Source organism: Ictalurus punctatus, chromosome 7 (genome assembly GCF_001660625.3).
Source record: "Ictalurus punctatus breed USDA103 chromosome 7, Coco_2.0, whole genome shotgun sequence".
NCBI classification, from domain to species: Eukaryota; Metazoa; Chordata; class Actinopteri; order Siluriformes; family Ictaluridae; genus Ictalurus; species Ictalurus punctatus.
In genome coordinates, this window is record NC_030422.2 from 30,980,204 (window position 1) to 30,997,776 (window position 17,573).

At 41.2% G+C, this 17,573-nt stretch overlaps 2 protein-coding genes across 6 annotated transcripts in view; both read left to right on the top strand.

Moving 5' to 3' along the window:
- The window catches only part of ube3c (ubiquitin protein ligase E3C), a 35,417-nt gene extending 32,593 nt beyond the window's left edge, over window positions 1-2,824 (top strand). For all 3 annotated transcript variants that reach the window (XM_053681642.1, XM_053681643.1, XM_053681644.1), the window contains one exon: window positions 116-2,824. In XM_053681642.1, the coding sequence (XP_053537617.1) occupies window positions 116-286 (171 nt within the window). In that variant the 3' untranslated portion in view covers window positions 287-2,824. The remainder of the gene's footprint in view (window positions 1-115) is intronic.
- A 4,460-nt stretch (window positions 2,825-7,284) lies between these two features.
- On the top strand, window positions 7,285-15,477 carry LOC108268240 (zinc finger protein RFP). Of its 3 annotated transcripts, none has more exons than XM_017473104.3 (7): window positions 7,285-7,891; window positions 8,758-9,104; window positions 9,188-9,283; window positions 11,606-11,839; window positions 11,935-12,082; window positions 13,477-13,503; window positions 13,586-15,477. In XM_017473104.3, exons 2-7 carry the CDS (start codon window positions 8,760-8,762, stop codon window positions 14,140-14,142), a joined length of 1,407 nt encoding a protein of 468 aa, XP_017328593.1. In that variant the 5' UTR covers window positions 7,285-7,891; window positions 8,758-8,759; the 3' UTR covers window positions 14,143-15,477. The 3 variants fall into 3 exon arrangements, with proteins under 3 accessions (XP_017328593.1, XP_017328594.1, XP_017328595.1); XM_017473105.3 differs by having other exon boundaries at window positions 7,293-7,891; window positions 8,917-9,104; XM_017473106.3 differs by having other exon boundaries at window positions 7,295-7,891; window positions 9,048-9,104.
- The last annotated feature ends 2,096 nt before the right edge of the window (window positions 15,478-17,573 follow it).

Consider the following 17,573-nt stretch of genomic DNA (forward strand, 5'->3'; position numbering starts at 1 on the left):
ACGATTAAGATAAGAATCTTAGACCGCCTCACCCCGCACCACCTTTATCTTGCGTATGTTTGCCCTGTTGTTGTTGCTGATCTGTCTTTTCTCTGGATGTCTGGTTCCTCCTCAGGAGCTCCACCCTGCCTTCTGCATCCATAACGGGGGGAACGATCTGGAGCGCCTCCCCACCGCCAGCACTTGCATGAACCTCCTCAAGCTGCCCGAGTTCTGCGACCAGCATCTGATGAGGAGCAAGCTGCTCTACGCCATCGAGTCGTCCTCGGGCTTCGAACTCAGCTGAGAGCCGGGGGGACGGACCGAAACGGGGGGGCGGGCCGGTTCTTTATTCACAGACGTGAGACGAAAGAGCAAAACATTTGACACGATTGGACCCCGATGCTGGGAATGTGATGAAGGACAACGGGGAGACGTTTTTTAATTTTGATCCCGGACACGGATTAGTCAAAACAGCGTCGAAGGAAGCGACTGCACCGCTCGAGACGTCGTCATTCAAAGCACTGCACATCTCCGAAACATTAAACACGCGATGCATAACTCACCAAAGATTTTTGATAGGTTATTTGTGTAGTGCTGGTGCTGGACGTTTAAGAAGAGACGTAGGAGTGCTAACGAGATGCTAGCTGCGTCTTTCCGATGTGACCGAGGACGATGTAGCTTCGCCAATAAATACAGAGGTTATTCATGCTAACGCGGAGATTTTGCTTTGCTCTAAGATCAGACCGCTGAGCGCTTTAGCTATATAAAATTATTAGTAGTTTAGCATTAGCAACAGTACGTCGTGATTTTTAGCTTTGCTAATAACGGGCTATCACGGGTGACGCAGTAGCTACAGGGAAACTCCGCCTGTCTTTACCCCCCCCCCCCCATCCAGAATTGCTAATCGCTGTTACGTGCGCTATTATCAGTGCAGCCACGTGCACAGTGTACAGTACGGTCGATGTGATTCATCACAGAAGAAATAGCTGACTAACCACCTAGCATGCTTGATAACTGGTGTGCTAACTCTCTTCTTTGCTAGCTCACCAGCCTCTAATTGGCTGGTTGAACATAGCTAGTCTGATGTTTTTCTTTTCAACCTAAATATGTTGCGTTTTATTTCTCCTTTCGCTCCTACCATGCTTGCTAGCATGCAGCGAGCTCATTCATTAGTTTGGTAAATAGCTAGCGAACACTATTTTTAAGTCGTCCTGTCGATCGGTTCGGTGACTAGCCAAGTAAAACCCAATCGGAGCTTGGCACAGCTCGCGTACATGTTTAAGTATTCCGTGTTGTTGCTCGTACATTCCTAAATAGCTTCACCCACCAATTCCGCTTGGTTTCAACGTCAGCTCGCAGTGCCTTCTGGGTAACTTTCTGCTCCTGGATCCTTCCAGCTTTAAAGGGTTCATCTAACCATCTTTTCTTCATCTTATAATGTGACGGGTGTTCAAGCAAAGCGGAAAAGTGGATGTGATGTTCAAAAAAAAGGGGGGGGGGCGTGGCTTTGTTTTAGAATTTCATCGAGGAGGAAAACATTTAGACCTTTGTTTTGTTTTGTTTTGTTTTGTTTTTGGTCGGAGTTTCTCTTGTGATGACCGATGAAGGTTTCAAGCACTAATACTTGTGTGTTGTGAGCGTGTGTCCGTGCTCAGGGATGGACAAATCCGGAACCCAGGACCCAGTCGCGAGCAGGTTTAATAGGTGTACCAGGACTTTTTCTCCCGTCCCGCAGCCAGAGCGAATAAATAAACCTCCTATCGACTTTCAAAAAAGCGGTTTTGAACCACACGCGCTTGTTTAAACAACCCATCCGCGTCATGTTTTTAATGGGTCGGGGTTCCACTCGTCACCTGCAGCACTCCACACACGGATCGATCAAGGACGATTGACGGACAAGGACAGGACGAGGAGGATTTCTACACCGAATCTTCCCCTGAACCAGGAATTGAAATATGCGCGTCGTTCTTCAGCGTCAATGCGTTTACATAGACAACTCGCTTGTTATACTTTTGACGTTAAATTAAATTTCAGAGGTTTCCGTGTGACGGGCGAGCGGGTGTGATTTGTCTATCCCTGGTGGAGGATCGACTGACGGTGTGAATAAATGTTCTCACAGGTTAGCGGTCATGGGACATTTTTATGAAAGTTTCTAACGTTTGTGGAGTTAGTTAGTTAGTGAGTGTTTTTTTTTTTTATATATATATATAAACGTGTGCACTTTTCTCTCATGGTCACGGTCACGGTCATTTCTCCCTCAGCATGGCCGTGTTCATTCCGTGCACTGAACAAGCAGCGCGTCCTCTTGACTCGTCGAGCGTCGGAACCGAACCTGACACCTGTGCAATAATGTCCACGATCGCAAGGCCGTGTCGGAATCAGCATCGCGATCGCCGCTTTACGCTCTCTCTCCCTCCCTCCGGCTCGTGCCTGTCCGTTTTCTCCTTCCCCTTCTTCTTCTTTCAGTCATTCAGAATGAATACGAGTGCGTGTCCTCCTCTCTCGCACAGTGTGTTGGAAATGCTTCCTTTGGTCTCGTCTTTTTCACTCTGTACAGCAGGACGTTCTCGCAGATTTAGAACAGAAACAACACACCGAGTCCGCCCCGACTACAGTTCCGACCCGAGGTGAAATCCGCAATAAGGGCACGGGACGTCAGACTGCCTCCATATCCGCCGCTGTGAGACGTTTTTTTCGTGCTGAAACGTTGACCTCCGGCGTGCCCTGAACGCGCTCACATAATAGTGATTAACACCGTGTTCTGAGCACAGAGGAAAATATCTATGTATCAGAGTGTATGTAAAAAAATGATTAAATATGTTTTGGGGGATTTTATTTGCAATCGAGATTTGAGAACTTTTTATTACTGTGTGTGTGTGTGTGTGCACGTGTGTGTGTGTGTGTGTGTGTGCTCGTGTGTGGTTGGAGAACTGGTTTCCAAGTTTTATGGCCTCTGACATATAATTAAAGAAACATCCAGTGATGAAACACGGCGTGCGGCCGATCTGTCCGCTGGACACAAATTAAGCCTGTGTGTGCTTGTCATAAATCTATTAGTGAAAGGAAGTGAGTGCGAGATGAGAAAGCGAGGATATATCTTTATTCATCCTTGGTTCGTCTCCATACCCTTCTCCCTCTCTCTCCCTCCCTCTCTCTCCCCCTCTCTCTCTCTCTCTCTCTCTCAGGGTGAGCGAGGCTCTGATGTGTGGTGCACAGAAAGGGCTAATTGGGTCTTAAAAAGCCGACTTGTCCCGCTGCTATGAGGGATTGATTTCAATTATGGCGTGATTTATTTGGGCCTGTTACCTTATAATGGATTACAGCTCGCAAAGTTAATGCTGCTGGCCATGAATCACGCCACACTCACGCATGCACTGGGTATTTCCAGGCGTCGTTACAGCTCTTGAGGTCAACTTATTTAACACCAGAGTATGAGTATTAAAACATTTAATCCCAGACAATTCATTAAGGTTGACAGATGGTCTCGAACGGGGTTTTTTTTTTTTTTTTTTCGCTGGAGTATTTAATTTTTTTTATTATTCTACTTCTCCAAAGAGCTTCACTGCACGTAAACGCCGCAAAAAGAGATGCTTTGCTCATTGGTCACATCCTCGAACGGTGTTCACGCAGAGAACTGAGGAGGGGAACAGATGTGTAGGTATGTTCTGATGTTAAAGAAACTGGAGGGGAACGGGAATCGAGACATAGAGCGTTTGATGAAAAAAGACTCCAGCAACATGCAGGTCAGAGCTGATTAGCAAGGCCACGGCTAGGGAAAAGAAATCAGACAACAAATCCTGAGTATACATGACTAATCTATACACAGTATATACACACACACATCTGTAGCATGTACGTACCTGCGGTTTTCTCTACGTCGGTAAGATGACAATTTATAATGAAAGACAAGTTCATGGAGAAAGCAAATGATCATGAAGACCACTGTATACCATAACACACCTAAAGCGTTCTCTCGCATGTATCATCATCTAGTAACCTCTCGACCCTTCGTTTACAGGCGTGGGCAGGGCTAATTTGGGAATCCCACTCCTGCTTGCTCTCACAGTTATTTTGCAAGGTTCCGAGCATCAGTAGTGAAAAATGGAACAAAGTACCATTTTTTTAGATGTTGGTGTTGTGTGTTGCGTAAACCTGACAGCAATGCTGTTATGCTTCTGGCTCTGTCCCGAAATACTTACAATCTTAAGCACACTGCAAAAAAAAAAAAAATTACAGCAAGTGAAAACATCGTCCCTCCATCCATCTTCTATACCGTTTTATAATTTTCAGGGTCACGGGGAACCTGGAGCCTATCGCAGGGAGCATCAGGCACAAGGCGGGGTACACCCTGGACAGGGTGCCAATCCATCACAGGGCACATTCACACACACACTCACACACCCATTCATACACTACGGACACTTTAGACACGCCAATCAGCCTACCATGCATGTGTTTGGACTGGGGGAGGAAACCGGAGTACCCGGAGGAAACCCCCGCAGCACGGGGAGGACATGCAAACTCCACACACACACACAGGGCCACGGTGGGAATCGAACCCCCGACCCTGGAGGTGTGAGGCGAACGTGCTAACCGCTAATCCCCCGTGCAAAAAAAGATCATTTTTCTCACTGTAAGCATTTATTCCTAGCATAAAGCAAAATGATCTGCCATGAGAATAAGATCATTTAAAACGTGAAATGAGTAAAAACATCTTGAAACAAGCCGAACGATCTCATAATAAGAAAGATTAGACACGTTTGCCCCTATTAAAGGCGTTATGATTGATTTTTTTGCCGTGCAGTTGACAAAAATGAGCTGACACTTTTTCCACAATTTGTTGAGGAACGAAAATATCTGTAAACAATTCTCGTACGAAACGGACAAAAAGGCAACGGCGAGCGCTGCGAACGTCTTCTGGTCCAGATAAAAGTACCAACTCTACAGAGGGAACAGCAGGTTTACGGAAACACCATGCAGAAACTAAAACCAGCTAAGGTTCCTCCAGTGGAAACAACCGGCCTAAAGTTCCTGGGTTCCTGAAGACCTACACCAGGAACCTTTGTAAAAAGCATATGTGTAGCACTGTGGTGACAAAGGTTTTGGTATATTGTGCTTTAGATGAAGAATGCTTACTTTGGACAGATCTGGACATGCCATCCTTGGAAAACACAATGCCTTGATTTTTTCACCTAAATAGGTTTGTAAAATTTGGTAAAATCTCAGAGAAAGAAAACGCATGTTTACAACACATAATACTTACAAAATGAGTAAATAATAAAAATATATAATACTAAATCATAAAAAAATATAATACTATTATAAACCCCGATTTAAAAATGGGATAATTATTAGAATTTTAAAAAATGACTATCTTCAGAAAATTTAAGAAAAAAGCAACTTAAAAAAAAAAAAAAAAGAATCTTCTCATCATTACACTGCCTTTATTCCTTTATTTATGTTCTGGTGTACAAACTAGTTAAAGTTAAAGTTAATTAATCACTCTGGTCACTTTCCCTCACTGCTCAACCTTCATTAATAACAATAAGAAGAAGCAGAGGAAGAAGAAGAAGAAATGATAGTTTGTGGGTTTAAAATAATGAAATTAAAATGAACTTCCAGAGTTCCACTTCTGCAAAATTCTAACTTCTATAGAAGACACTGATCGTATTTTATACCGTTGATTAAATTGTAATTGCTTGTTTCAGGTCACCCGAACATTTACATCATGACCGTCTTATTTTCATCTGAGATGATGTTACACATGTTTTCCTCATCGTTCATGTGTTTACAGCTTTTTATCATTTCATTTGAAAATGTGAAAAGAATCACATTTCACGTGAAGTTTTTTTATGTAAGTGTAGCACAATGAAATGAGACTATTAGTGATGTTTAAAGGGGGGTTGTGGGTTTTTTTTTTTTTTTTTTTCCATTTTCTTCCACTTCTTGAGTTTGAGCACCCACTTGTGGTAATATTAGCCATGCTAGAACTTTATTTTATGGTGTTTTAATAAATGCCACAGTTATCGAATAACCTCTATTAATATTTTGGTTCAGTTGTAAGAAATGGGTTCAGTTTAAGTTCTGTAGAGTTAGACAATCTAAGAAAAATGTATAAGTGAAGTGAGAAATGGGTGACTTTTTATTTTATTAGGGGGAAAAAACTGAGTCATTTACAGTCTCACAGTAACGTACAGACTCTGATGTACAGTCTCACAGTAACGTACAGTGATGTACAGTCTCACAGTAACGTACAGACTCCGATGTACAGTCTCACAGTAACGTACAGACTCCGATGTACAGTCTCACAGGAACTTATAGACTCAGTGATGTACAGTCTCACAGGAACTTACAGACTCCGATGTACAGTCTCACAGGAACTTACAGACTCCGATTTACAGTCTCAGTAACGTACAGACTCAGTGATGTACAGTCTCACAGGAACTTACAGACTCAGTGATGTACAGTCTCACAGTAACGTACAGACTCCGATGTACAGTCTCACAGGAACTTAGTCATTTACAGTCTCACAGTAACGTACAGTAATGTACAGTCTCACAGGAACTTACAGACTCCGATGTACAGTCTCACAGGAACTTACAGTCATTTACAGTCTCACAGGAACTTACAGACTCCGATTTACAGTCTCAGGAACTTACAGACTCAGTGATGTACAGTCTCACAGGAACTTACAGACTCCGATGTACAGTCTCACAGGAACTTACAGTCATTTACAGTCTCACAGGAACTTACAGACTCCGATTTACAGTCTCAGGAACTTACAGACTCAGTGATGTACAGTCTCACAGGAACTTACAGACTCCGATGTACAGTCTCACAGGAACTTACGGACTCAGTGATGTACAGTCTCACAGGAACTTACAGACTCAGTGATGTACAGTCTCACAGTAACGTACAGACTCCGATGTACAGTCTCACAGTAACTTACAGTCATTTACAGTCTCACAGGAACTTACAGACTCCGATGTACAGTCTCACAGGAACTTACAGACTCAGTGATGTACAGTCTCACAGGAACTTACAGACTCCGATGTACAGTCTCACAGGAACTTACGGACTCAGTGATGTACAGTCTCACAGGAACTTACAGACTCAGTGATGTACAGTCTCACAGTAACGTACAGACTCCGATGTACAGTCTCACAGTAACTTACAGTCATTTACAGTCTCACAGGAACTTACAGACTCCGATGTACAGTCTCACAGGAACTTACAGTCATTTACAGTCTCACAGGAACTTACAGACTCCGATTTACAGTCTCAGGAACTTACAGACTCAGTGATTTAGTGTCACAGGAACTTATAGTAACTTACACTCTCACAGGAACTTACAGACTCAGTGATTTACACTCTCACAGGAACTTACAGACTCAGTGATTTACACTCTCACAGGAACTTACAGACTCAGTGATTTACACTCTCACAGGAACTTCGTCTCACAGTAACGTATCATCTTAAAGTAACTTACAGGAACTTACAATCTCACAAGAATTTATAGTAACTTACAGTCTTACAGGAACTTACAGTAGTGTACAGGAATTTATGATCTCATAGTAACTTACAGTCTCACAATAATGTACTGTCTTAAAGTACCTTACAGTCTCACAGGAACTTATAGTCTCACAGGAACCTAGTCTAGGTTTAGATTTCTTATTAATTAGTTTGATCTCTTATCCAAGTTCCTGTTTTGTTTGTTTATTAGCTTTTATTGTTCAGCATTACAGAGTCGATGTGTCTGAACTTGCTCTCATAATATCGTTACACCCTTTTTTTCTCACCAGGGTGGGAGGGACTTTTTGATGTATGTCAGGTGGCATGAACCTAATGAGTTAAATTTGTCCGTGTGGAGCTGCTCTGGTCTTTCTTTCAGGAACTAATTCCACTACAGGTAAACAATAATTATTGTTGTTAATTTAAGCAGTATTTTTTTTTATGTTTATTTTTAAGGCATATACTGTACATGTTAAAAGATAATTATGCTTTCAATCTTTTTGAATATATATATATATATATATATATATATATATATATATATATATATATATATATATATATATATATACCCTGCTCAACTACAGTGTCTTTTAAAAAGAACAACAAAAATACTAAGGCACATTACTTTGAACAATTAAATCTACAATTTGTTATAACATCATTGTTGTTTTGGTGCTTTCTGGAAAATTCTATGATTCCCAGGGTGCATGACATGTTTTGGTCCACCGTTTGACATATCTACTTTGAGGAACAGTATGAAGCCACGAAAGCAATGTAAAGGATGCAGTCAAGCAAAGCAGTGTCTTAGTGCTAGGAAATCTCAATCATTTAATTGATTAATTATTGACAATCTGTGTCCTGAAACTTAAAGTGCCATTTCAAAGTTACGCCGCAGTTCTATATGAAATACGTCTGCTAAAATTTTCAATAGAACCACAGCATATATCTGACAGCCCCTGAGGCACACCCAGAACATTCTCCGAATGAGTCACGCATGAGATGGTGAAAAGGTTTATACAAATCATCCAGGTTTATCCAGTTTAACTTGAATGTAGGTTGTACGGTGGATAATTTTGAAATAATTCGACCAAATCGAGCACAGGTCGTCCCATTTGTTCAAATGTTTGATAAGATTTACTGACGAACAAAATAAATATAACCTAATGAACAGGACGAACATGAATCAGAGATAAAGCATACTTGAATCTGAATTAATAGATGTGATAGACACTGATGGCATCTTTGGGTCTCCTCTGTCAGTCATGGCTTCCTCCAGAAGCACAGCACATCAGCTTTCCAATGCGTCTAAAAAGGTTCTGTGTGATTACTGCACTGAGGAACAGCTGGACGCTCTAAAATCGTGTCTGGACTGTAGAGTTTCTTTCTGTTACACTCATCTGATGCCTCATAAAACTGTAGCAAAACTCAAAAAGCACAAACTGATTGAACCTGTGGAGGTCCTGGAGGATTACTTATGCAAGAAACATGAGAAGCCCCTCGAGCTGTTTTGTAGAGATGACCAGATGTGTGTGTGTCATTTCTGTACTAAGGAAGACCACAAAACTCACAACACTGTTCCTATAGAGGAGGAGTCTAGAGCGAAGAAGGTAAGGGACATTTAGACATTGCACAAAGCTATCTGTAGATTATGCAAATATGGAATTATGACTTGCATCTTGCCCCATCGTAGAGCCAGCTTGGTGAGACACAGGCAGACATTCAGAAGATGATCCAAAACCAACTGAAGAAGATTCAAGAACTCAAATCCTTTGTAGACCTCAGTAAAGTAAGTCTCATTATAAACCCCACTTATGTCTATCCCACCGTTAACACTTCATTTAAGGAACAGCTACCACAAACGTCATTAAAAATACATCAAACATGAACTTATTTCTGACTTTAAACTAATGTGCTGTTACTAGTGTATTTTACAAAAATATTCCCCTTACACATGACTAAAAGGACCATGAGATCACCTCATCCTATGAACACTTTTCTGTTGCATTACTAGGGAACCCTATTAGCATGCCTCTGTCATCCAGTTTGTCTAAAACATACAGCTCTGTGTCTCCATCACAGATGTGGCTAGTATTATCATGTTAGCAAAGAGCTATTCAATAGCAGTATATCCTGTCGCTTTCAAAAGTATTCAACCGCCCCGGAATTCATCAGATTTGTCTGAAAGACAAAATAACACACACATTCCTCCTGCTAGAGTCTTTATTGCAAACTAATGTTCTCTTAGAGTAGATTTTCGAAGTCAGAATTATGTATTGGTCAGCAAGTATTTCAAAGGAAACCAGAAACTGAAAAATGCCGCTTGCATAAGTATTCAATACCCTAGGATCCGGAAGCTCAAGAGGAAATTTATAGTTTTACGAGGACACAATTGACTTATTGGCCTTCACTTGTGAAATATTAAAACGGCTCCTATTTTCTGAACCACCTCAGTTGAGCTCTCGTTGAAGAAACGGTCAGTTTGCAGGTGAGTAGTGAAAAGGAAGACTAATGAGGATTCTAGGAAAATTAAAGCTTTTAACTTCAATTTAAACTTAAAATTATATCTATGAGGTTGGACAGCCCAGTAAGCACTGTTGGATCGATATTAAGGAACTGGACGCTATATCACACCGCCCAAGCACTACCTAGACAAGACTGTCCCTCAAAACTCCTTCAAAAACAAAACAGAGACTGGTGAGGGAAGCAACAGTGAGGATAACAGTCACTCTGAAGGAGTCCTGTGGTGCAAACCTAATGCATCAATTAACACCATCCCTACAGTGAAATATAGTGGTGGAGGCTTTTCTTCCTGAGAACCGGGCTTCTTGTCAAAATGGAAGGGAGAAAAGATGGAGCAAAATACAGGGGGATATTACAAGAGAACCTGCTTCAGGTTTTTCTGCTAAAAAAAAAAAAAAAAAAAAAGACAATAAAAATAAGCTTGGGAGAAACTTTTAGCAGGACAATGGTTCCCAATACAAGGCCAAATGAATGCAGTTGTGGCTAAAGACAAGATCTGAATACCACTGAAAATCTGTGGCACTGTTTGAACATTGTAGTCAGCAAACGAAATTGATCCGACCTCAGGAACCTTGTGGAAATCTGACAGGAAAATGGGTGAATATCACTCCCAAACAGTGTGCAACGCTGGTAGGAAGTTACCCCAACAGGTTTAAAGCTGTTATTGAAGCACAAGGTGGTTCTACCAAGTACTAGTCTAAAAGCTTCAAATACTTATACAAGCTGCATTTTTCAGGTTTTTTTTTTTTTTTTAAAGCAAATTATGAACGTTTACTTTTTCTTTAATTAACTTTACGAGCATATTGGTGCAATAGAAAATACTGGCTGGAACAATGCGTAAGTGTCACTTGTAATGCAGATGAATCTGATGACTTTTTAGTGGGTGAATACTTTTGCAAGGCACTGTATATGGGAAAAAAATAATAGTGGCCCTAAAATAGAATGACGTGGAACACCAGACTTTACTTTTGTATGCGTAGAGAAGTCACAATTAGTATTTATACTAATTGGCTTAGTGGTTAGCACGTTCGCCTCACACCTCCAGGGTCGGGGGTTCGATTCCCACCGGGGCCCTGTGTGTGAGGAGTTTGCATGTTCTCCCCGTGCTCCGGGTACTCCGGTTTCCTCCCCCAGTCCAAAGACATGCATGGTAGGCTGATTGGCGTGTCTAAAAGTGTCCGTAGTGTATGAATGGGTGTGTGAGTGTGTATGTGATTGTGCCCAGCGATTGATGGATTGGCACCCTGTCCAGGGTGTACCCTGCCTTGTGCCCCATGCTCCCTGGGATTGGCTCCAGGGACCCTGTGACCCTGAAGAGGATAAGCGGTATAGAAGATGGATGAATGGAAATTGATACTGGTATTCATATAAGATTTGAGCCAGAAACAAGCTGTCCCCTTCACACCAAGAGAATGTTCTAGTCTAGCTAAATGAATATTGTCTGTAGTATCAAAAGCTGCACTGAGATCAGATAGAACAAGGAAAGGAAAACAACCCGGGTCAGAGGCCAATCACAGGTCATTTACTACTTTAACCAATGCTGTCTTTGATTTTTTTTTTTATTTGTTTTTTTTTAAACTCATATTAGAAAAACACAGAGAAGGAGAAAGCAAACATTGTAGATATCTTCAGCGCTCTGATGCACTGCATTGAGAGAAGCCAGGCTGAGTTGCTTAAGGTGATGGAGGAGAAGCAGAAAGCAGCAGAGAGGCAGGCTGAAGAGTTCATTAAACATCTGCAGTGTGAAGTCACTGAGCTAAAGAGGAGAAACACCGAGCTGGAGCAGATCTCACACACCGAGGATCACCTCCACCTCCTACAGGTCAGAGTCCCTCTGTTTCTCAATAGCAATGTAGCACATGACAGGACAGCAGTCCCCATGCTGAGGGATTTCTCCTCTCTCCTGCTGTACTGTAGATTTACCCGTCACTGTGCAGCCCTCCACACACCCAGGACTGGACTGACGTCACAATTAACTCTCATCTGAGTCTGGAGACATTGAGAAGAGCTCTGTCTCAGCTTCAGGAAACTCTCAGTGAGGAAATGGAAAAGGTTCCTGAGATTAGTAAGTACTGTTCAAGTGTGGGGTTTGGCAAAAAAAAAAATAAAATAAAAAAATTCAAGAGAAAAATACGTAATACACATAATTCAACTTGTGTGAGAGAAAGAGACCACAATGAGGAATGTGAGTGCACTGTAGCTGCCAGGTGGTGGTGCTAAAGGGCCATGTTCCTGTATTGTCCTGGGCAATATAAACAAAACTGATTCAACGACAATGTTGAACTACACTGTCAATGTGATTCTAAGGAAAGTTGAAACAACAACAACAACAACAGCAACAACAACAACATATAATCCCTAAACTGTTCATGTGAGAATACCAAGATTTGGTTTGTTCTTTCTTTGGAATCCGTCCTAACATAGTGATTCATGTATTATTCAACAAATACTGTTGCCACATCCAGTGAAAATGTTATGACTAATATTTACCATGAAAATGGTATGTTGTTATGAAATTTGGTCTGTACATGGATGGAAGCAGCAGGAGAACATGTACCAAATTGTAAATAGTTAACCAATTGTGGATTTAAATTTACATCCATATTTCTATAAATATGCTTTGTGACAATGTCCATTGTTAAGAGCACTATAGTGTATAATTATGTATGTATAAAAAATGTATAGAATTAAGGAGCCAATTGAAATTTTCACATGATTTCATTAGTAATTTGAACTTTAACTCAAATATTTTTCAATATATTTTATTTATTTATTTATTTTATCTCTGAAACACTGATGCTTGCCTACCATGGCCTGTTTGTGCTAGCATGAGGACAAAGACTCAGTTAAGACTACACAACACTTCTGTAAGTTGCTCTGGATAAGGGCTATAAATGACTAAAATCACATTTGTAAGATATTCACATATGCACATATGTAAATTTGGTTTTAACTGTGCTTTGGTGAGGCACAGTGGCTTAGCGGTTAGCATGTTTGCCTCACCCGTCCAGGGTTGGGGGTTTGATTCTCACATCTGGTGTGCATGGAGTTTTCATGTTCTCTCCATGCTTCAGGCGTTTCCTCCAGGTATTCCGGTTTCCAAAGACATGTGTTGTAGGCTGATTGGCATCTGTAACTTGTCCATTGTGTGTGTGATTGTGCCCTGTGATCGGTTGGCACCCTGTGCAGGGTGCCCCGAGTCCCCGGGATAGGATATGGATAAATGTATGGTCTTTAGGCGCAACACTCAACATTGCGTCATTTTCTAAAGTAGTAATATTAACAATAGTAGCAGACAAAGCTAGTTGAACAAATGTAAATGCCTGCAAAGTAGTGCGGGGACCTTGATGAGCTCTGCTTACGTCTATATTTTTCTAATTGTGTAACAATCCTGATCTTCACAGGCAAATATTCATATTGTACAGAAAGTAACAATGTCTTTTCATGTTTTCCAAACAGAACTGAAGAGAATTCGGCAATATGCAGGTGTGTGGCCTCTTACACATGACAAAGTGTTCTTTTAATTATTTCACATTTTTATAATGTTGACATTGTCTTTTTCTCTCAGTGGATGTAACTTTGGATCCTGATACAGGAAGTCCTGCTCTCATCCTGACTGATGATATGAAACAAGTGAGACATGCAGACTTGCGACAAAACCTCCCCGAGAACCAGAAGCGATTCGATCATTGTCCCTGTATACTGGGAAAGGAGGGATTCTCCTCAGGGAGATTTTACTATGAGGTGCAGGTCAGCGGGAAGATTAAGTGGGATATAGGAGTGGCCCGAGAGTCTGTTAGTAGGAAGGGGGAGATTACATACAGCACTGAGAATGGATACTGGGTCTTATGTCTGAGGAATAATACTGAATATAAGGCTTGTGACTCTCCTCCTGTTCCCCTCTCCTTGAAACAGGCTCCTCAGAAGGTGGGGGTGTTTGTACATTATGAAGAGGGTCTGATCTCCTTCTATAATGTTCACACCAAGTCTCTTATCTACTCTTTCACTGGTCAGACTTTGAATGGAAAAATCTATCCCTTCTTCAGCCCTTCACTCAATAATGGAGGCAAAAACTCAGCACCACTGATCATCACACCTGTTCAAACTGAAATAATGCTTCCATAGAAATCAACTCTGTGCTGTTAAGCTTGCACCACTGTAATATTATATTAAAAATACTACTAAGAGGGAGGGTTTCTACATAGAATTTGTAGCAGTCCCATCTAATGTAGTGTATACTGTACATATGGCCCGTGGGCAGGACCGGCCCAGTACAGGTTTTAATTCAAACCCAACAAATGAATTTGGATTTTCATTTCATGGACTTTAATTAAACTGAAAGATTCAAATTGTAAACGAAAAAAGATCACTGAACTCAGGGACATAAATTCAGCTACTGACTGAATATATACTCGTGAGTAAAATTTGCTAATTTGTAACTGTTCATTTACAAACTAAAATTCTTATGTTGTAACCATGTGTATTTCCAAAAGAACCTATTTAGGACTTTCACCCCACTGGGTGTGAATATTTTTGCAGTTAAAACATTTAAGTTTTTCATTCGTAAATCATTTTGCAAACTATATTGTGTGTGTGTATGTGTGTGTTATTGGTCTGGCCTTCTTGACATTGGACTAAGTATAATGTAGCTCGTCACCTAAAATATATTTTGACTCCCCAGACGTATATCAGTCTCCCACTTCGACTGGTTTATGTGTGGAACTGCTTGAAGTTTCATTTACTAAACGCAAAAGAGCTTTTAAACAGCTAGCTAGCACGATGAAGGCAACACTATTGTTTTATAATCGTACTTACCTCATTCAGTACTGGTGTAAGTTTATTATTTTTTTTTTTAGCTTTATCGGGTTTGTCTTGGTCACATCTTTTTTTTTTTCCTTCCAAGCTGTTTAATTTCTTTATTTTTTTTTGTTATTTTATTATTCGGGTGTAACTGTTATGTGTATGTGATATTTCTCTGAATGGCGCACGGTGGTTTAGTGGTTAGCATGTTCTCCTCACACCTCCAGGGTCGGGAGTTCGATTCCCACCGTGGTCCTGTGTGTGCGGAATTTGCGTGTTCTCCCCGTGCTGTGGGGGTTTCCTCCGGGTACTCCGGTTTCCTCCCCCAGTCCAAACACATGCATGGTAGGCTGATTGGCGTTTCCAAAGTGTCCGTAGTGTATGAATGGGTGTGTGAATGTGAAGGAGCCTCCCCTGGCGCACTGAGCGTTCTCCCCTGAGCAACGTTCGGTATCATACCGCTGAGCGGTGAATCCTTCCACCACGATGGTTCCGCTATGAAGTGGAACCTCGACACGGAAAGAAGAAGATTTCTCTGAGTATTACAATGCAGAAATTCAAGTGCGAAATTTGTGAAAGTACATTTCAACATGTTGTGCCCTGAAATTGCACACGTGAATTCAAGTGACATCATGTGAATAAAATGTGATAAATAAATAAAACCATGTGTTATTTGTGAAAAAATCCTTGGATTTCACATGGAAATCCATGTGTTAATTACATTAAAGTAGGCACCTAGCAGGAGCAGTAAATAGTATTCATGTTATCCATGAACATGAAAAGAGCCTGGAGTAAACAAATGAAGCTCTTCAAAATTTCGCACATACTCCGAGGATCTATGCAACAGAATGTACTTTATTTGCGATATGGCAGAACTACTGCAAAACTCAACATTCATTACAGCTTTTTATTTAACCATAGTGTCTGGTTTGGGGCGGTGCAAGCACCTGCACCATATATAGAAAGAGTCTCAAGCTTCTAATTCATGGGCGTCCATAAGAGTCATGCACAATTAACACCATGGCACTGATATATAAGACACAACAGTGACTACTTTCTGAGGTCACTGCTGCACCATCCAAAGCATACTCACCTACTATATCTCAATATGGTGCCACTGTGGTAGAGAGGTGACTTTGGTAGATCTCCAACACACCCCTGCCATCCCCTCTTCACTCTCTTGCCCGCTGTAAGGCATTACAGGTGTATAAGCGCTTGCACTGCAGGACCTAGGAAGAATAGCTTCTGTCCCAGAGCTGTCAACCTTCTTATGGTATGTTACGCTCTCATCTTTCAGGTAGAAACACATACACATCTGGACACCTGTCATGGCAGTTTTGTTTTCTCTTCTGCGGGTCTCCAGGGTCTCTTAATACCGTTGTGAAGCATGTAGTCAGAAAATAATCTTGGACAGTTGCTTGGACTAGTTGTGCTCTGAACACTAATCCACACACACACACACACACACACACACACACACACACACTACTGCCATTAAAAGCACAAACAAATTAATGTCCAAAGTGACAACCAAGCTAAAATTTAGTACAGGCTCGAAGATCAGACAACCAAATCACTGAAATGTTCACAAGTAGAATGCACAGTATGCAGAGTATGTGTCTCCACAGACAAACCTCAAATTCACAAGCTCTGTTCCGTACACAGGTAAGAGAATTCTAGGGTAGAATTCTACAATATCGATGCTACCTGATTTGGTCTACAGATACAAAATCCCAAGTGGCTTTAAACTGAAGCACTGAGCAGGTCTTAGGGGCACCTTTTAAAAGCCAGCCAGGTGAGATCAACCATCCAATAATCTCAAAGGTAAGGTTACACCTGATCCATGATGGATCCTTAGTGTCCAGGAGCCTCTATGCGATACCTGTAACTGCTGTACAATGTTGGTTTAACATGGGAAAGTTAGGGTACTCGAATTGGTTACAAACACTTCGGTAAGTGCTTTATTTTGGTTAGGGTCCCAGTGGATCTGGAGTCTATCCTGGGAACACATTCACACCTAGGTATGTTTTGGGGAGGTTGAAGGAAAATGGAGAACCTCGAGAAAATCTACACGGATATTAGGAGAACATGCAAAGCTCCATACATACTCGAGATCAGGGTGAAAAATGGGACTCTGGAGCTGCACCATTATCGTCTAACACTATATCTGGTGCCTTGTAAGTGCTAATTTGCAAGTTGTAATGATGTCATTTCCCATCAAAAATGTATAAAGCTACTTCATCTGCACTTTTGTAGTTACAGGCCTGAGTGGCTATTGGTTTTGTTCTATTATAGTGAACTTCAAACATTCATGCAACATTTTGGACTGAAATTGCAGTACATCAACAACAGCAAGTAGCATTAGCAACAAGCTAGCCATCTAACGTTACTTATATGAATGATAACGCAAAGGTTAATTGTTACCTTCTCAAAACAGCGATTAGTATGGTCAGTGTTATAGATTCAACCAAGTACTGTGTCTGTATATTAACTGATTTAAAGCCAATACTGCTATAAACTAATTTAAAAGTAGAGAAGGGGGACTGTTCACAGTGTGAGCGGCCATGTTGATTTGACATCAGTCAGTATACAGGGAAGGAACTCGTAGATGACTGGTAGCTCACTACCCAAAGCTGATGAGTTGAAGTTTCTAGTCGAGGAGGCGTTTTCTTTAGGCAGACTTGGTGGGCTGGACCAATGTTCTCAATAACATCTTTGTTTTTTAAATGATGTGTAGCTGAACACCTGACATACTT